This window comes from Lepidochelys olivacea, assembly GCF_965140295.1.
Source record: "Lepidochelys olivacea isolate rLepOli2 genome assembly, chromosome: 1".
Lineage (NCBI taxonomy): Eukaryota > Metazoa > Chordata > Testudines > Cheloniidae > Lepidochelys > Lepidochelys olivacea.
In genome coordinates, this window is record NC_140411.1 from 327,137,032 (window position 1) to 327,154,715 (window position 17,684).

At 41.3% G+C, this 17,684-nt stretch overlaps 1 protein-coding gene across 1 annotated transcript in view; it reads left to right on the top strand.

Annotated features, from left to right (window-relative positions):
* The window catches only part of NAMPT (nicotinamide phosphoribosyltransferase), a 61,973-nt gene extending 48,457 nt beyond the window's left edge, over positions 1–13,516 (top strand). The window contains exons 9-11 of the mRNA XM_084635591.1: positions 6,137–6,277; positions 6,938–7,072; positions 11,441–13,516. Coding sequence (XP_084491717.1) covers positions 6,137–6,277; positions 6,938–7,072; positions 11,441–11,554 — 390 coding nt within the window. The 3' untranslated portion in view covers positions 11,555–13,516. The remainder of the gene's footprint in view (positions 1–6,136; positions 6,278–6,937; positions 7,073–11,440) is intronic.
* The last annotated feature ends 4,168 nt before the right edge of the window (positions 13,517–17,684 follow it).

Genomic DNA, 17,684 nt, shown 5'->3' on the forward strand with positions numbered 1-17,684 from the left:
AAGAAGAAACACAGGGAACATGACGATTCCTTGGAGAGCATATTGCTGTGGGACCAGTGCGAAACAATTCAAGGTGGTTGGTGGTGGTCATGGAGCAGCTGCAGATGCTGGAGCACTGGTTCTGGGCAAGAGAAACAAGCAGTGACTGGTGGGATCTCCTCATCATGCAGATTGGGACGATGAGCTATGGCTTTAGAACTTTTAGAAGCGCAAGGCCACGTACCTGGATCTCAGAGTAACAGCCGTGTTAGTCTGTATTCGCAAAAAGAAAAGGAGTACTTGTGGCACCTTAGAGACTAACCAGTTTATTTGAGCATGAGCTTTCGTGAGCTACACGTAAGCTTACCTTAGCCCTCCAGTACAGGAACACCAAAATGAGAGCTGCAGGGACAGTGGAAGAGTGAGTGGCAATTGCACTGTGGAAACTTGCAGTGCCAGGTTGCTACCAGTCAGTCAGTAATCAATTTGGAGTCAGGAAATCCACCATGGGGGCTACTGTCACAGAAATGTGCAGGACCCTCAAGTGCCTCCTGCTGTGCAGGACTCTGACTCTCTGCAATATGCAGGATGTAGTAATGGATTTGCAGCCGTGGGGATCCAGAACTACAGTCGGGTAGATGGCATGCAGGTCCCTATTTTGGCTTCAGACCACCTTGCCACAGAGTATGTCAAAGAAAGGGCTACTTTTCTATGGTAATGCAAGCACTGGTGGATCACTGAGGATGCTTTACCAATATCATTATGGGCTGGTCAAGGAGGGTGCATGATGCTCACATCTTTAAGAACACAGATTACCATTGGCAATGTTGAAATGCCAGTAATGATCCTTGGGAACTCAGCCTTCCTTTTGCTCCCATGGCTCATGAAGCGAGACAACTCAACAGCACCACGAAACACTTTGGTTACCAGCTCAGCAGGTGTAGAATAACAGTTGAATGTGTCTTTGGTCATTTGAAGAGTTGCTGGTGGTGGTTACTCAGACGATTGGACCTTGGTGAGAAAAATATCCCAATGGTTAGCTGCCTGCTGTGTAATATCTGTGAAGCAAAGGGGAAAAAGTTTTCACCAAGCAGCAGGTGGAGTGGCTGTCTGCTGAATTTGAACAGCCAGGTATGAGGGCTATTAGAGGAGCTCAGTGCAGAGCTATACAGCTAAGGGGGGGCATTGAAATAGCATTTTAATACTGAACCAGAGTAGTGTGTTGGTGTACTGTGCTCTAGCTGGCCCTCCTGTTTGCAGACTGGTATGAATTGTGTGGCAACAGCTTTATATGTAGGAACAGTGCATTGTCAATGCACTTATTAATATTGCTTGTGAATGATCTTTTTGAGTTGAGACACTGCTCAGTAACAGGTAACTGGTCGCTTTCAGAACTTCTCAGCACCAGCCAGTGTATGTTGTGAACTAAAAACGACAAATAAGGCTAAGAGTTTGTCATGGATATTTTTAGTAAAAGTCACAGACAGGTCACGAGCAATAAAGAAAAATTCACAGAAGACTGTGACCTGTCTGCGACTTTTACTAAAAATATCCATGACAAAATGGGGAGCTCAGCTGCAGGGTCCCCACACCGCCCACAGCAGGGGGTCTGCTGGAAGCGCTGCCTCTGGGGGCTCAGAGCTCCAAGGTCCCCACAGTGGCCGGGAGCTGTGGGGGGCCCCACCACAGTTGCTGTCATCCGGGAGAGGCAGGGGGACCCTGCAACTCCCAGTTGCTGTGGGCTGAAGTCAGAGGTCTCTGGAAGTTACAGATTCTGTGACCTCCGCCATCTCCATGGAAAAATCGTAGCCCTAATGATAAATTGAATTATGTTACAAAAAACAGAATTTAATTCTGACCAAAATCTGTGAAAAAAACAAACAGGCAATTAAACATTTAAAACTTAAGTAATTAAGAGAACAGAACGTATGAAGAGGAAGGACATTCATGTCCGTTTCAGCTACACACACGGATCTGTGAAAGCCACAGATGATGTATATCTGATTGTCTTCAGTGTCCCAGGGTGGAGTGGTAGGAGTACTTTAGCGAGCTGTGATACCATGTGAAATGTTGAGTGGGGTATAGGGAGGTCTCAATATTGAGTTTGCCATGGGCTGCAGAGGGAGGCGAGCATAGAATTGTTGAACCCGCTGGTCCACTAGAGTCTGCAGCATCTTTGTTTCCTGAGAAGTCCCAGTATGTCCTGTTGCATGTCCCTCTCCTTTTCCTGCATCTTTCTCCTCTCTACTCCATCCTTCCCCAGGCTATCGGCAATGGTGATCCTCCAGGCCCTGAGCTCAGTGTTCAGTTCCCCCCTGGCTTGCAGGATCTCCTGGAATGTGTCACCCTGAGACCTCTTCTTTCTCCTGCTTGTCTGACTCAGGCATTCTGCAGGTGTGGAGGGGGAGAACCTGAAGGCCACAATGGCAGCAGCTGTAGATAAAACAAAAAGGTACTATTGTTAGTGTGTTCATTAGGGAAAGCAAAACTTAAAATGCTGAACACTCCCTTTACTCCCAAAAAGTTGTAAGCACTCCATTCTCACTTCTGCTTGCGATTGTTTGTGCTTTTGCTCGGCACCAGCCAGGGTGAGTATGGCCCACCGGGGAAGGGGAAATGAGGTAGTAATAGCTCGGTTGCATGATTCTGGTAGTATAGGGCAATGACACTGAATACTGGCACTGTTTTCCACAGGCAGTGGTGATTTTAGCTGATACCTCAGTCCTGAGGGTAACGGAGGCAGAGACCGTGCAGCTGCTGCTGGTGACCTGATGCTGCCCAGGCCCATATCCTGCTAGCTTGTGCCAGCTGAATTTATTGCTGGGTGCTGTGGGAAAATGTCCTACCGCAATGGAAGAAATAAGGCAGCCCTCACTAGAAACATTTGTCAGAGGATTGCAGAGTACCTCCATGAAAGTTTCACTGAGATCTTTCCGGAGGATTTATGGGACATCCCTGTGCATATACTGCTCCGCATGGACCACCCTGCCTAAATCTAGAGGAGAATGAAAAGCAGATAGCAACTCTTCCTTTCTTGGTTGTACCACTCTCTCTTCTAGCATGAGTAAATTTAATGAGATGTCAAAAGATGTGTTCTGCTACTTTGGAGGGGGGGAAGCATTCCTGTAATTTTAAAATCAAACTACACGTTTGCTCAAAGTTCCTTCCCCTGCATTGGGCTTGCCTGTGCTCAACTGGTGGGACTGGCTGGACTGCGGTGGAGTCAAAAACAGATCCTGGCTTGCTGTGCACCTGGATCCTCCCAATCTCCTGTCCCCCATACTCTTCCTCTTCTACCTCCGCCTCCTTGCAGTTCACAGCAGGGGCCTCTGACTGGGCCTCTGACTGGGACTCCTCTGAGGCAGCCACAGTGCTGGTGGGGGGGGTGGGGTCTCCGCGGAGGATATAATGCAACTCCTTGTGAAAGTGGTAGGTCTGCAGCTCGGCACCAGATCAGTTGTTGGCCTTCTGGTATGCATGCTATGGCTCCTTGGCTCTCATGTGGCGCTGCTGCTCCTTGCTGTAGCCCTTCTCCCGCTCCCTAGAGCAGTCTACTCAGAGATGTCCACGTTTCTATGACTGGTTCAGCTGCGCCTGCACTGCCTCCTCTCCCCGGAGGCCCAGGAGGCCCAGTTCTTCCCGCCTGTTCCAGCAGCTGGAGGCAAGTAATGGTTGATGTAAGTAACGCAGTGTCTACCCTCGCACTGCGTCAACCTAAGTACATCACCCTTGGCTCTGGGCCTCTCGGGGAGGTGGGGGTATTAAGTTGGTGTAACAGGGCAGTTGTGTCGGCAGTAGCCCAATTTAAGAGAGGACGCATGCACAGCTAGGTCAAAGTACTCTGCCTTGCATCGACCTAACTTTGTAGTGTAGACCAGGCCTGAGACTGGCTGGCAAAGTCTACCATAGTCTGAATGTTATCCCGCGGACAGGGTGTCCCTTTTTTGTAGGTTTCAGAGTGGTAGCCGTGTTAGTCTGTATCAGCAAAAAAAGCGAGGAGTACTTGTGGCACCTTAGAGACTAACAAATTTATTTGGGCATAAGCTTTCGTGGGCTAAAACCACCTTCGTCGGATGCATTCAGTGGAAAATACAGTAGGAAGATATATACACACAGAACATGAAAAAATGGGTGTTGCCATACTAACTATAACAAGACTAATCAATTAAGGTGGGCTAACTTTTGTAGTGATAATCAGGATGGCCCATTTCAAACAGTTGACAAGAAGGTGTGAATAACAGTGTGTGTGGGGGGGGGGAATAGCATGGGGAAATAATTTTTACTTTGTGTAATGACCCTTCATCCTGCTAGACCCTCTCGTTTTAAAGGAGCCTCTGCAACTCTGCAAACAGTCATGTTCAGTGTCACTACCTTCAAGCTTCCCTGTCATAGGTTAAGGCCCTGAACAAATCATGCAAGGGGAAAGTTTGGCATGTTAAATATCCTGGAAAGGCTGCTGAAGATCTTGCTGCTTTGGACTGCTAGATCTTTTAGTTAGCCATTCTCCCCTAATTAGAGAGACAAAGTGGCTAAGGTAATACCTTTTTATTGGACCAAAATCTGTCGGTGAGAGACAAGCTTACACTGAGCTCTTCTTCAGGTCTGGGAAACATGCTCAAAGTGTCACCCTTAAATACAAAGTTGTTGAGCATAAGTTGTTAACACACACATTTCAAGGACCATTCAACACTCTATAACCCACTAAACACCCTCCCCCCCACCCCCAGTTACTTCCCTCCTTCATTTCTCCCCCTGTGACTGGAGGGGTGTTAACTGGCCACTTCACCTTGAATGGCCCATTGAAATACTGTATGTGTTAATTAATGCTAAACAACCTGTTCCACCTGGTAATTAGCTATGACACTTGGAGCATGTTTCCCAAACCTAAAGAAGAGCTCAGTGTAAGCTGGAAAGCTTGTCTCACCAACAAAAATTGGTCCAATAAAAGCTATTAACTCACCCGCCTTGTGTCTCTAATATCCTGGGACCAACATGGCTACAAGAACACCGCATATTCTCCCCCAGTCTCTTTTTTCATTTAGCTCTTCCCCTTCTCTTTCTCTGGATGGCCTGGTTGTCACTTCTCATCAGTCATGACTACAGGCTAGGGATTGTCTGTGTGAGAGAGTAAAATAATTTTAATGTAGTGTAATTTAAGTGTAAACTGTCCCTTCATAACAGAAGAATCCTCTCATCTGGGACTTTCAGACTCTGGTTAGTAGTATGTTTATAGGTGGTTCCAAACACTGAAAGTTTCTTGACCTTGGTTGTGACATGCTTTCCAAGCTCATATAGGGGAGCAGTTCAGGAAAACAGAACTTTGACCAATCAGCTTCTCTGGCCATTGTGGGTAGGGCTAATACAGCAATCATGACTCTAGACTAGAGGATTCTTGTGTTATGAGAAGACATATTTATGGTAAGTTTTTAAATTGTCTGATGGGATTGCATTTAACTTTTTTTCTGATAACTCTCAGAAAAGATGGCAAAACAGCTGAATATGCCAAACAAGAATCGCTCAAGAACTTTGGTTGAAGAAGAGGGTAAACCAAATGCTCTACCACGTGAATACCATCCTAGAAATCTCTAATACAACTAATTCTAGGCTGCATATCCTTAGGAAGAATTGCTCTATTGCAGTTCCGGGTAGAGGCAAGCAAAGCCCCTCTCTTGGTGTTGGTGGGTGAAATGATCACTTTGTTTCAGAACACATCCTATAACTTGAGCTTCTTTGGAATCTAGAGTTGGCCCACAATTTTGACAACCATCAGAAGGCTCTTGAATGCCACCATGAAGGATTAATTTGAGCAAAGAAATAATATGCTTTAGGGCTCTATGGCTGGGTGTTGCATTACTGTACTATTCTTGTCTTGGGAAGGGAGGGGGTGGTGTTTTATGTTGCATGTTACAGTGCAGATAACAGTTCTCCAGCAGTAACATTTTATAATGATCTCAGACTAAAGTATTAAAAATTTGAACAGCATGCCAGGTATTGACAATATTTTACATATATCTTCTTGATATATGAATGCTAGCTGGCTTAATTGTCTGTAAAAGAGCATCTTCTCAAAATGTGCAATAAAATATTATGAAAAATGACATTTATCAACCCAGCTCTTAAAGTACATTCCTTTATCACTGTTTCTTTTTCTTATCAGATTGTGGAGGGAATGAAGAAGAATAAATGGAGTATTGAAAATGTTTCCTTTGGATCTGGTGGCGCTTTGCTGCAGAAATTAACTAGGGATCTCTTGAATTGTTCCTTCAAATGCAGTTATGTGGTGACCAATGGCCTTGGGGTATGACCTCTAATTTTTTCACTCATTTTATCACATATAAACTACAGTGGAAACCCCGAGTTATGGACATCTCGGGAATGGAGATTGTCCATAACTCTGAAAGGTTCGTAACTCCGAATGCAGCTCTGGCTCCAGCAGTTCACACTCCGGGCCAGGTTCCAGATGCAGCTATGCAGCTTTCTTGCAGGCAGCTTCTTTCTGGGAAAGCTTGTCCCCCTCCCGATTGGCCAATGGAGGGGAAGTGAAAACAACACCCAGGGCTTATAGGAAAGCAGTGCAGACCCCAGTGCTGCTCCTGCTTTGGCTGGCAGTGGGGGCTCGCAGCTTTGCCTGTGAATCACAGCATCTTCAACTCCTAGCTATAAGTGGGTGCCTCGCACATGGTGGTGGGGACAGGGAGCCCACATGTGCCCACCTTTAACATGCAATACAGACACACTACAGTATTTTCTTTTGCTTCCGCCTGGTTGGTTACTTCCAGTTTCACATGGTGTCTGGTTGACCAGTCAGTCCGTAATTCTGGTGTTCACATCTTTGAGGTTTTACTATATTTGTATTGCTTCACATTTCAATCACATATTGGCACCATCTGCATGATGTGCATGAGCACTCATTTGAATATCTCCTCTTATACTAACTTCTTCTCACTGTGATTTCCAGGTGAATGTCTTTAAGGATCCAGTAGCAGACCCTAACAAAAGGTCAAAGAAAGGTCGACTCTCTTTACATAGGACACCCAATGGAGATTTTGTTACATTAGAGGAAGGCAAGGGGGATCTTGAAGAATATGGTCATGTATGTATTCTGACTTATGACTTCCTCAGAAGTAGATGACTTTGTTCCCAATGCTAACCCAAACTGAGAGAAAGTAGCTTAGATAGTTAAGCTTGATTTTGAGATTTGTTTTCAGTCTTCTTCATATTCAACCAATAACCTCTACCAAATAATCCCAGAAGCTCCATCTATAGCAAAATCAGTATAACCTGCACTGTAGATATCACTTAGTTTTACTCTCTAGTATTTTCAGTTGGGATTATAGGAAAGGAATGGGGAAAATTGCCTTCCTTTTTCCAGATCTGAACAGTCTGTTGATGAAATGTAGAATGCTCTTACAGTGCAACCTCTGTAATACTCCCTCAATATTTAAATGGCTTTTGTCAACTGGAGTCTACCAGAAACTGGATTTTTAAAAATCCATTTAAAAAAGAACCCTCTAGAGAACATGTCCTCATTAATTTCCTTTTTAAAAAATTAAGGCTTTCTGGTATGTTCATAAAAGCCAAGCTGCTGTTCTTGTCCTGTTCTCAAGCCCTTTTTAGCTCCATTCAGTCTACGATGCCATATCTGCTGTGTGGCATTATATACTGTATCGCTGAGCATAGCCTTCAAAACTGCATTAAAGTCATCTAAAAATTTAAATTCAAGACTTTAATTGTGCCATAAACTTCGATTAATCCCTTGACACTGTACTCTGGAGGCCACAGAATATCTCAGTAAATGCATCTTATTTCACCAATTTCCCCCCGCCCCCTTTACAACATAAATCCAGTGTGTTCTCCAAGATGTACCTGGGACGTCAGTGACCAGTGTTACCATTAGGATGACTGCAGGCCTCCTCAGTGAATTGATCTGAATCACTGAGCATTAGCACACTCCTACTAGATATTTTGGAGGCAAAAGGGGCTCGGGCAGGATGTTTTCAACCTCTCTCAACAGAAGGACTCTTCTCATCTTCCCGTTTTCAAAATGATCCCATCCCCAGTAGGGTGTTGTACACCTGCACTGACTTACACCTGCCCACTCTTTCTTATCTTTCTACTTCAGCACCCCAGTATATGCTTTACCCTTCCTGCCTCTTATCTAATTTGAGGGGAGGAGGCAAGATCCAGCTGTAGGGAGAAGTGGGGTACATTGGAAGGCCTCATACAGCCACATCACACACCTAGTAGCCCCAAAATAACCAAGGAAATTGGCCAGATATCAAGTGACATCTGATAACTGCCTAACTTGCTACAGGTTAAATATTACATTTTGGATGATTATGCAAATTGTGGTTTTGTGTGGAATTTTTAAAAGCAATTGGCGTAGGCCTAATTATGTTCATGTTGAGATCTGAGATAAAACTTCCTTTAACTTCAAAGGGAAGAGAGTTAGGCCAGTTGTGAGCACTTAAGAAAATGCCGCCCTTAGAGACTTCCAGACAAGGATTTACAAACTAGCCTTGCAGTGCTTCTGCCAGTTGATATTTCTCCACTTTTCAGATGGAGAAAAGCAGAAATTAAATGACTTGCCCCAAAGTGTTGAGCTAAATCTGAGGCAAATTGGAGAGTAAATCCAGCCCTCCTGGCTTCTAGCCATTTCATTGCACTGCATGTATTCATAATACCTGGTGAGGATTTAAAAGTTCACTGCCTTTTGGAATGCTGAGTCATGTTCAGATAGACACTAAACATTTGGGTGCAAGAGTGAGAACAGGCAAGCTGTAGTTGATCAGTAGTGCCAGGCTCAGTAGATTTGAAGGAGAGGAAGGAGGTGACTTACTGCATAGGCCAAGAGAAGCAATTTCAAATGTAGAGCTCAGCAAAGAGGGGAGATACAAAGTCAAAAGTGGGTGATAGGATATGAGTTGAATGCAGGACGAAACAACTACTGAGAGCTCTGCATTGGCTTGACATTTAAAATGGGCTCTTGAATTTGGTATAGAAGGGATGTATGCAGGGGCTGTGATATGCATGCTAAGACAGGAAGAGGAAACATTTGGTTGCAGTCTTTTAAATTGAAGAGCGAGGTGGTGAGAAATGTGTATGCTGTAAGCTGTTGCCCAGGCTTTCTGAATAGCCACAGTGCTTGATTGGCAAAGAAACATCAGATTACTGGATTTTGATTTCTTACTGAGGAAAGGACTTTTTCTTGGAGGGGGAGTGACCATTCCTATCTTTTGCAGCCACTTCGCCCAGTAGCCACTTTCTTCTGAATGTTAACCCTACTTCTTTGAGGAAGCAGTTAAGACATGAGTTACCAGACGTGTTACGCTTGGTGCAGGTGATCACAACAGTTACTAGCGTGTTCTAAAGAAACCCCTTACAGGCAGTTGTGTGCAAATAGTAGGGGCCCTTATAAAGGGATCAAATGTGTGAATTGTCAGCCGCATATGGCAGGACAGTACAATGGCAGGGCAGTTTTTGGGGAGAGAGTCAGGGAGAGATTGGAGAAGTCATGCAATCCTTTGGTCTTTTTGGATCAACTAACTGTCTCCAGGTAAAGAAGTGGCTGTATACAGGAAATTTCCTAAGTAGTATTTATGCACAGATTTTTAGAATCTTTGTTCTCCAGGTTAAACTAACATACAAGTGAGGGCAGAGGCAGCTATATAACACCTCTTCACTGCAGAACAGTTGGTCATAGAAGCCACCTGATGTATCTTGAAGAAGAAGAGAAAGGTGCAGTCATATAGACTTGCCTGTTCACAAGCAAGGAAGGCACAGACAACAAGAGTCTTTATCAATAAAGCAAAACAATAGGCAGTAGCAATATTTGGAAACCTACGCAGAAGTTTGAATATTGTTGTATTGCGGGCAATTTCTGCCACTCTAGGTATTTATTGGCTTCTAGTAAATATATATCACTTTTGCCTTTAGATTTCTCAAACAGATCTATAATTGCTAGGGCTGTCGAATAATCTCAGTTAACTCATGCAATTAACTAAAAAAAATTGTGATTAAAAATTAATCGCAATTAATAGCAATGTTAATAGAATACCAATTGAAAATTATTAAATATTTTGGATGTTTTTCTACATTTTCCTATATATTCTGTGTTGTAATTGAAATCAAAGTGTATATTTTTTGACAAATGATAGTATTTTTCAATTCACCTCATACAAGTACTGTAGTGCAATCTTTTTGTTGTGAAAGTGCAACTTACAAATGTAGACTTTTTTTTGGTTATAACTGCACTCAAAAACAAAACCATGTAAAACTTCAGAGCCTACAAGTTCGCTCAGTCCTACTTCTTGTTTAGCCAATCCTTAAGATAAACAAGTTTTACGTTTATGGGAGATAATGCTGCCCTCTTCTTATTTACAGTGCCACCAGAAAGTGAGAAAAGGCATTTGCATGGCACTTTTGTAGGAGGTGGTATATTTTGGTAACGCTTTGAGTAACACGCTTGTCCATCCTGGAGGTATCTAGCTTTCAATCATAGGAGGTAGGCCTTATCACAACACAATTCAGGACCCGCAAAGCTTTGAGTCTGTTCAAAATCAGGCAAAATATGGTCCTCCATCTCTAGCAAGTACAACGGGTAAGGAAGAAAGATTTGCTGCCTACTGCGTTGAAGTGGCTTATTCATTAATGTCACTAAATGGAAGCGGAATACAAAATACTCACTGCTCCCCAGGCCTGGTTGACTAAAATTGCAGGTCTGTGTGATGGCAGCTACACTTGTCCACATTAACACTATACAGAGTTGGCTTTTGTTACACTTCTAACTCACAGCTTGTCTCTTTGGTGATGCTCTGTTTAATACAAGGATATATGCAAAGGAGATTTCTGCCAGGTGCTACAAACAGCTTTTCCAGTAGCTATTCCAGAGGGGAAAAGTGTGTTGGTCCTTCTACGCACTGAGGGAAGTGAATGTTGGATCGCACTCTTAGTTCTAATATCAGAATTTTCGTCAGGTGTTGGTCAAGTGAGCTTCACCTTTCCTATTAATAGCTCTAGCAGAGTGTATGAAATATCTTCACCACTCTTAGTTTGTGCTTTCAGCAGTGGCCTGGCACAAGAGGTTGATGTCTTAATTTATTTTGAGATTGTGTATACTAATTCTTTGTACTATAAACACTACACATGCATAATATGGCTAAAATATTTATAAGATTTTAAGAATGTTAGAGTTGCAAATAGAAACACAAAAGCTAGTCTCTTAGCAACTAAGGCCCCAATCTCACAAACACTTTATGTGGGTGCTCATTTTTACGTATCAGTAAGTCCCATTGATGTGTACAGGGCTACTCATATGTAAAGTTGAGCAGTGCATAAGTGTTTGCAGGATCATATAAAAGTTTATATCTGACAGTGTAACTAGTATACATGTGTGTTCAGCACCTCTTCTTGAAAGAGATCTTATTTCACGTTCACTGAAACAAAGTGGTGTCTGTTACAGGATCTCCTTCATACGGTCTTCAAGAACGGAAAGGTAATGAAGTCTTACTCGTTTGACGAAGTAAGGAAAAATGCCAGCCTGAGGGACAGTGAACTAGAAGTGGCACCTCATTAAGTTTAATTCCATGTCTCTCTGTGTAATGAGTATGTACTGCATAGCTAACGAGTTTGTTGTACAGATCTCTGTGTTTGTGTGTTATGATGCATTATAGCCAAATTATTTGTTGGTTTATGGACATACTGCCTTTTTTCTTTCCTTTTTGGCACCAGTCTTTAGAAAAGAGGAAATTAGGAAATGGTTCTTACAATGTAAAGTCTGTTTAATGCTGAAGTGTGCTTTTTAGGGCCCTTTGCCAGTAGTGATTCAATCTGGTATTGATCTTTTCACAAATGAGACAGAGCAGAGAAACATTTTTATATGGAACAGAATATCACAAAATGGATTTACATGAAATTATCATGATTACTTTGTTTATATTTAACTTGTATTTTTGTACAAACAAGATTGTGTAAAATATATTTAAAGTTTCAATAATTAAGTCTTTCCAACTTTTCATGATTTTTATGAGCACAGACTTTCAAGAAAATATTTTGGAGGAAAAATCATTGCCTTTTGTCCATTAATCAGCAAATAAGAATGGCCTTAAAGTTTCTTGTGACATTGTACCATTTGAAGGTTAAATCAGGACTTGTATGTACTTAAGACCCATAGAATTGCTGACCTCACTGTTCCTTGTAGTTATCTGTAGTAGTCATTCTACATTAAAGAAAATTACTGTTCTTGCTGGAATCTTTAGGTACTATAAACGTATAGGCCTTGCTAGCAGTGTATGGTATGTAAATGGAATGCCAAATTTGAAAGAATTCTCTACTGCAACTTGTCTCTTGTCAAGTATAGTCCACTTGGCATATGCACCTCAATATTTTAAGAGTAAAGTTTTTAAGAGATATCCTCTTCCACTACAGAATATACGTGTAAAATACTGATAAATATGGAAGCGGTGTATTTTAAAGTAATTATACTTCTGGGTTTATTTTTCATATATTGTAAGTGACATGACTTTAAAGTGAAATACTGGACTGGGTAGTGCACTTTTTTTACTTTTTGTATTTTTTTCATTAATTTACCTTTTAGCAGACTGGATGTTAAATTGTATAAATATGTTTAACTATTTTTTGTTAAACAACTTTAATAAAATATTACGCTAGACAAACTCCTTTTACATGAACCCCCCAGGGGGGACATGATACAGAGGGATAATTATGAAAACAAAAGATATGAAAGGTACTTTTTAGTCCACTGCGCTTGATTTTATTCACTCTCTGCATATGCTTGTTTGAACACCTGCTGGAGAACAAAACTGTCAATGATTTTTAGACAAACCATAGCAAGTTTTCAGATGTTTGACTCTACTGTAGAGTGGCTCTTATGAGAAAATGAATCTCTCCTTTTTTAGAAAAGCAATGGTTTCTGTAACGTTATCCATGCTAAAGAGCAACTAAGTCACTGATCATTGAACAGGTGTTGCATTTGGTTCTGGCTCTAATGTATTAGCAAGCGATGTTACAGGACAAATGGTTTAGAAGAGATCAAACAATTTAGACCAATTGAGATAATACAAAATATAGTTTTATTTGAAGGAAGGTTAAAAAGCCATACTTTATTGTTCTTATTGTCACACCAAAAAGGGCCACAAAGAACTTGTCATATTTCTAGGATGTTTCCGGGATTTGAAGTTAAAACACTTAAGCCCAGTTGCAATAGTTTGTTTTATTTGTTTAAAAAAATGTTTTCACTCTTACTGTATGTGATTATACACTTCAGTGATGTAGAGTTTTAGTAAGATGATAAACACTGACCTTTTCACACCCTGGATCTGCATTCTATTGCTGTTACCCATATTGTTCATATTTGGTCAGTAAAGACTTTAACTCCAGAGATAGGATTAGTAACAGTTCAATAGAATAGAGACTTTCACTCCTCCATATGATACGTATTAGAGAATTTTATGATGTATGGTTTAAAAAAAAATATAACTGTTTTCATCCTGTACCAATAAAGATTTTGATAACTATTGACTACCCATAACTGATATTTTTGTAATTAAGAGCTGGGGATATGCTATGAAAGCACTGTTTTCTTTTTGTCTACCATGAAGTACACAAGTGACGGTTTGATATTATATCTAGATTTCAGTTTATTTCCTAAGCTGTGCATGTCACTTTCAGAAAGTCGTGTCTTTCATTTTAAAATAATGTTAGTACTTTAACCACCTGGTGCTAGTCAATCCTCAACTCTTGCCACCACGCGTTTGACATGTCGGACACCAAAGGGTTGATAGTGATGTGAAATATAACCTACTACAGTGCTTGAACCTTACAATATCATAATTCTTCCATACTGAAGCAAACAGCATGTTTGGGTTTGCTTTAAATAATTAGATTTGTAGCTATTGAGACATTTTAATTATCCCCATTTAATTATAGTACAGTGCTTGTATTTAAAAATCGGAGTTGGACGTTTTGTGTTAATACTCTAAATAATTTATTTAGTACTTCGCATAAGAAATTGATTTTATAGGACTTCTTTTTTTCCTGAGATGCATGGCTATGAAACTGATGCTAAATCTTTTTGTAACAAGATCTATCTTAGAAGATCTGAGGAGAAAATAGAAAAGTATTTGTTTTATTTGCCAAAATTCAAAACGTAAAGTTTAAACTGTTTTTTCTAGTTTTACATTCCTCCTTAACTCGTTTAGTGGAGAGTAAATATTCTTCACTTAAATCTTGTGTTAAATGTACTCAACATCAAATACAAATATGTAATAAAATGGAAATAAAGTTTAGTTCTGGTAGTGAAACACTAATATCCATTTGACTTTGTTTTAAACCTGTGCTGTTGGACGTCAGAGTTCTTCCAATGCACCCATTGCCAGCAGTTTGGACAGAGTGAAATTGAAGTGCCATGATCTTCTATATAGGATAACCATACAAAGTGAACAGTTTACATAAGTGATACTCAAACTGAGGCTAACAAGCCACAAATGGCTCTTCAATGCGTCTCCTGCAGCTCTTTGCAGCACACAATATTAAAACACTGTGATTTTAATTATTAACCAATCAGGATGCTTTTACTATGTTAACCAATTGTAATTGATAAAATACTTGGTCAGTCATTTTGCTGTGAGAATTGTATGTGTATATATATAGATATAAATATATAAATATATATAAATATATATAAATAGTAAATGAAACCATGAATTTGCAGTACTCTGGCTCTTTTGGGTAATGTTTATTACTAATTTGGCTCGTGAACCACTGAAGTCTGAGTATCACTGGTTTACGTTTATGTATTTAGACTTAAAACACATTCTGGAAGGAGGTGGAGCAGGTTACACGTATCCCATGTTTGTTACAGGACTTGAGCAAATCCCTACTCTAACACCTTATTCCACTTACAGGTTTTATATGTATTTGAAGGTGGACCACTCTTCTATGATCTTGATATACAGTCGCCAGAACACTTAGGTATGAAAACCCCAAGGGCTTATCGCCCTTTATATTTCACACAATTCTAAGTCAAGTGAATGTCCTCAGACTTGACAGTTTCAGGATAAAGCTGCTGAAAACTTGTTCAGAAGCCCATTAACCAGCCCCATTAAAGATGTAATGTAAACGCTTATGGGGCAAAATGCTTATTGCCAGACCCAAAAATTAAATGAGTTAAGCATAACAATGAAAGAAAATTTCACTTTGAAATCCCCTGTGCACTAGCTGCAGAAGCTTAAAGAACTGATGAGCATGCCCTGTCAATACAAAATACAAGCTCTCTCAATGAGGCTGTACAGAATTTTGAAACAGGGCAGCCCTGATCTTAGTGACTTCTCTGGCCTACAATAACAGGCTGCTTATGATTAGACATTTCAGTCTTCTGAGCATGGTTTCTCAAGAGTATATGTACTATATACTGTAGCTAGGACCACACAGCTGACTGTACAGCCGACTGTCTTGGTAAGTTAGTTAAACCATCCCATTACAATGCTCCAGGCTTCTTATTCCATCATAGTCCCACTTTTTGTGAGTTAAGTTATTACTTGTTCTCAGGTATGTAAAGTGTTCTTTGTGTTTTCATAGACAAGTTTCAGAGTAGCAGCCGTGTTAGTCTGTATCCACAAAAAGAAAAGGAGGACTTGTGGCACCTTAGAGACTAACAAATTTATTTGAGCATAAATTTTCGTGAGCTACAGCTCACTTCATCACATGCATGCAGTGGAAAATACAGTGGGGAGATGTTATATACACAGAGAACATGAAACAATGGGTGTTTCCGTACACACTGTAACGAGAGTGATCAGGTAAGGTGAGCTATTACCAGCAGGAGAGCTTGTATCTGTATGAAGGAGGCTCTCGGAAAACTTCCAACCTAAAATAGCCCTAAAAATAGATGTGCTTTTTCCCTGCTTCCCCTGTCCCCCAGCTCTGACATAAAATACTACCTGGATTGAGCTGCTTAAGGTAGGAACCTTGCCTATTTGTCAGTGTCCATTACATACTATATTAATGGTTAAGAATAATAGTGTCATACATGCCTGGGGTATAAATGGTCTATTTCTGATTTATACCCTACCTTTTTTGGGATGAGGTAATAAGGGAGTGGGTCAATTGAAATATAGGGGCATTAAACCAATTTTAAAGTGAAGCTATAAAGAGCATAATGCACAGTTTAAGAATGGAGGTGGTTGGCTGGTTTGTTTCTAGCCCGTGTTTGAGTCCTCCAGAGCCAGAAAGGCTCATGTAAATGTATGTACAGATGCAACAGTGAGTTAAGAACCAAAACTTAGACCACCAAAGCCTTCAAATTGGAGCACTTTGTGGCTTCAGTGCTATAGCAACAAGAGCTCACCTCTTCAGGGTATGAGTCAAGCCGGGTGTATTTTTTTCAAGAGGAGCAAGGCTGATGCGAAGGCAGCTGTGGAAGCTCCTGCGGAAATGAGATGGCTCAGCTGCTGTTCTCAGCTTATCCATTGCAAGCCCCAGGCTGTGCTGTTAACAAAAGCAAACAAAGAGCCTCTGTTGCCTGGGAAGACTTTGAGGAAAACACCAGGCCAGAGACCACCTGTGATACCCAAAAGGGGAGATCAGAACATAAGAACCTGCGTGACCTTTTACCTCTGGGAAGCACCTGGCTTGTCACTTTAGCCAAGAAGAAGGAAATAAGTGGATCTGGGTAACAGCTTATGACTGTCTAAAGCTGTATGGCCTTCTTAGCACATATTTCCTGAAAGATCTCCACCCTATTCCTGTTTCATGTCCCCTTGCTTGAGTCCCACATCTGTAGCAACAGGCTCTACCGTTTACAAGTCTGTTAGCATTTTTAGACTCAGAATTGAGTCCATTGTAATGCTAGCTAACAAATAGGTATTGGAATTATTCTCTGTGCAAGGAGGCTCCATTCCATGGAGGTGTTTGGGGGTCAGAGAGATGTGTGTGGATTGTGGGGTTTTATATTAGTGTCATTGCAATGGGGTTATTTAACCAGCTTCCCCCCCTTCCCTTCCTATTTTCAGTTTTTTGCCTCTTGTTTATTTAAACTTATTCAGGGTGAACTGCCTGCTGGGGGGGGGGGGGGGGAAGGGTTGCTGACTCCGTTACACTGTAACTGTTGCTCCAGTTAGCGTAGCGTGTGTGGGCTACTCTTGGTTTCCCTGTGACGTTTCTTGGGGGCTAGAAAAGCTGTATTCAAGTTGTGAAGGTTTCATCTCCAGGTAGGTACAATGCATTCTTCAGTCCTGAAGAACCACCACAGAGTCCTATAGACCCAACTCTCCTGCCTGAAGATTGTCTCCTGAAAGACCATGGCCTTGCACAGAGAATGGATAGAATCCCTATGAGGGAGACTTTGCACTTAGTTATCCATCTCCACTGTCTCCCAAGGCACATAATGACAAACTCATGACCTCTTTAGCCTCATTCCTCCTTACAAAGGAATATGAATCAGATTTACTGTAATAGCAGTTGTGGGCTCTAAGCATTCTGTTCAGTCAGGTTTTCTTCCCTTACTGATAGCACCGTTAACCTCTGTTAGTAGTTTTTTAATGGACCATCAGCCCTGGTGTCTGAGGTTCTCAGACACTGTCTGTTCTTTTTATAATATATGCTTTTCTCTGCCTTATTTGTAAGGGAAGAGTATTTCAATCTGCGACAGTCTTCTGTTGAAGGGCACCCTGGGTGGTGTAGCATAT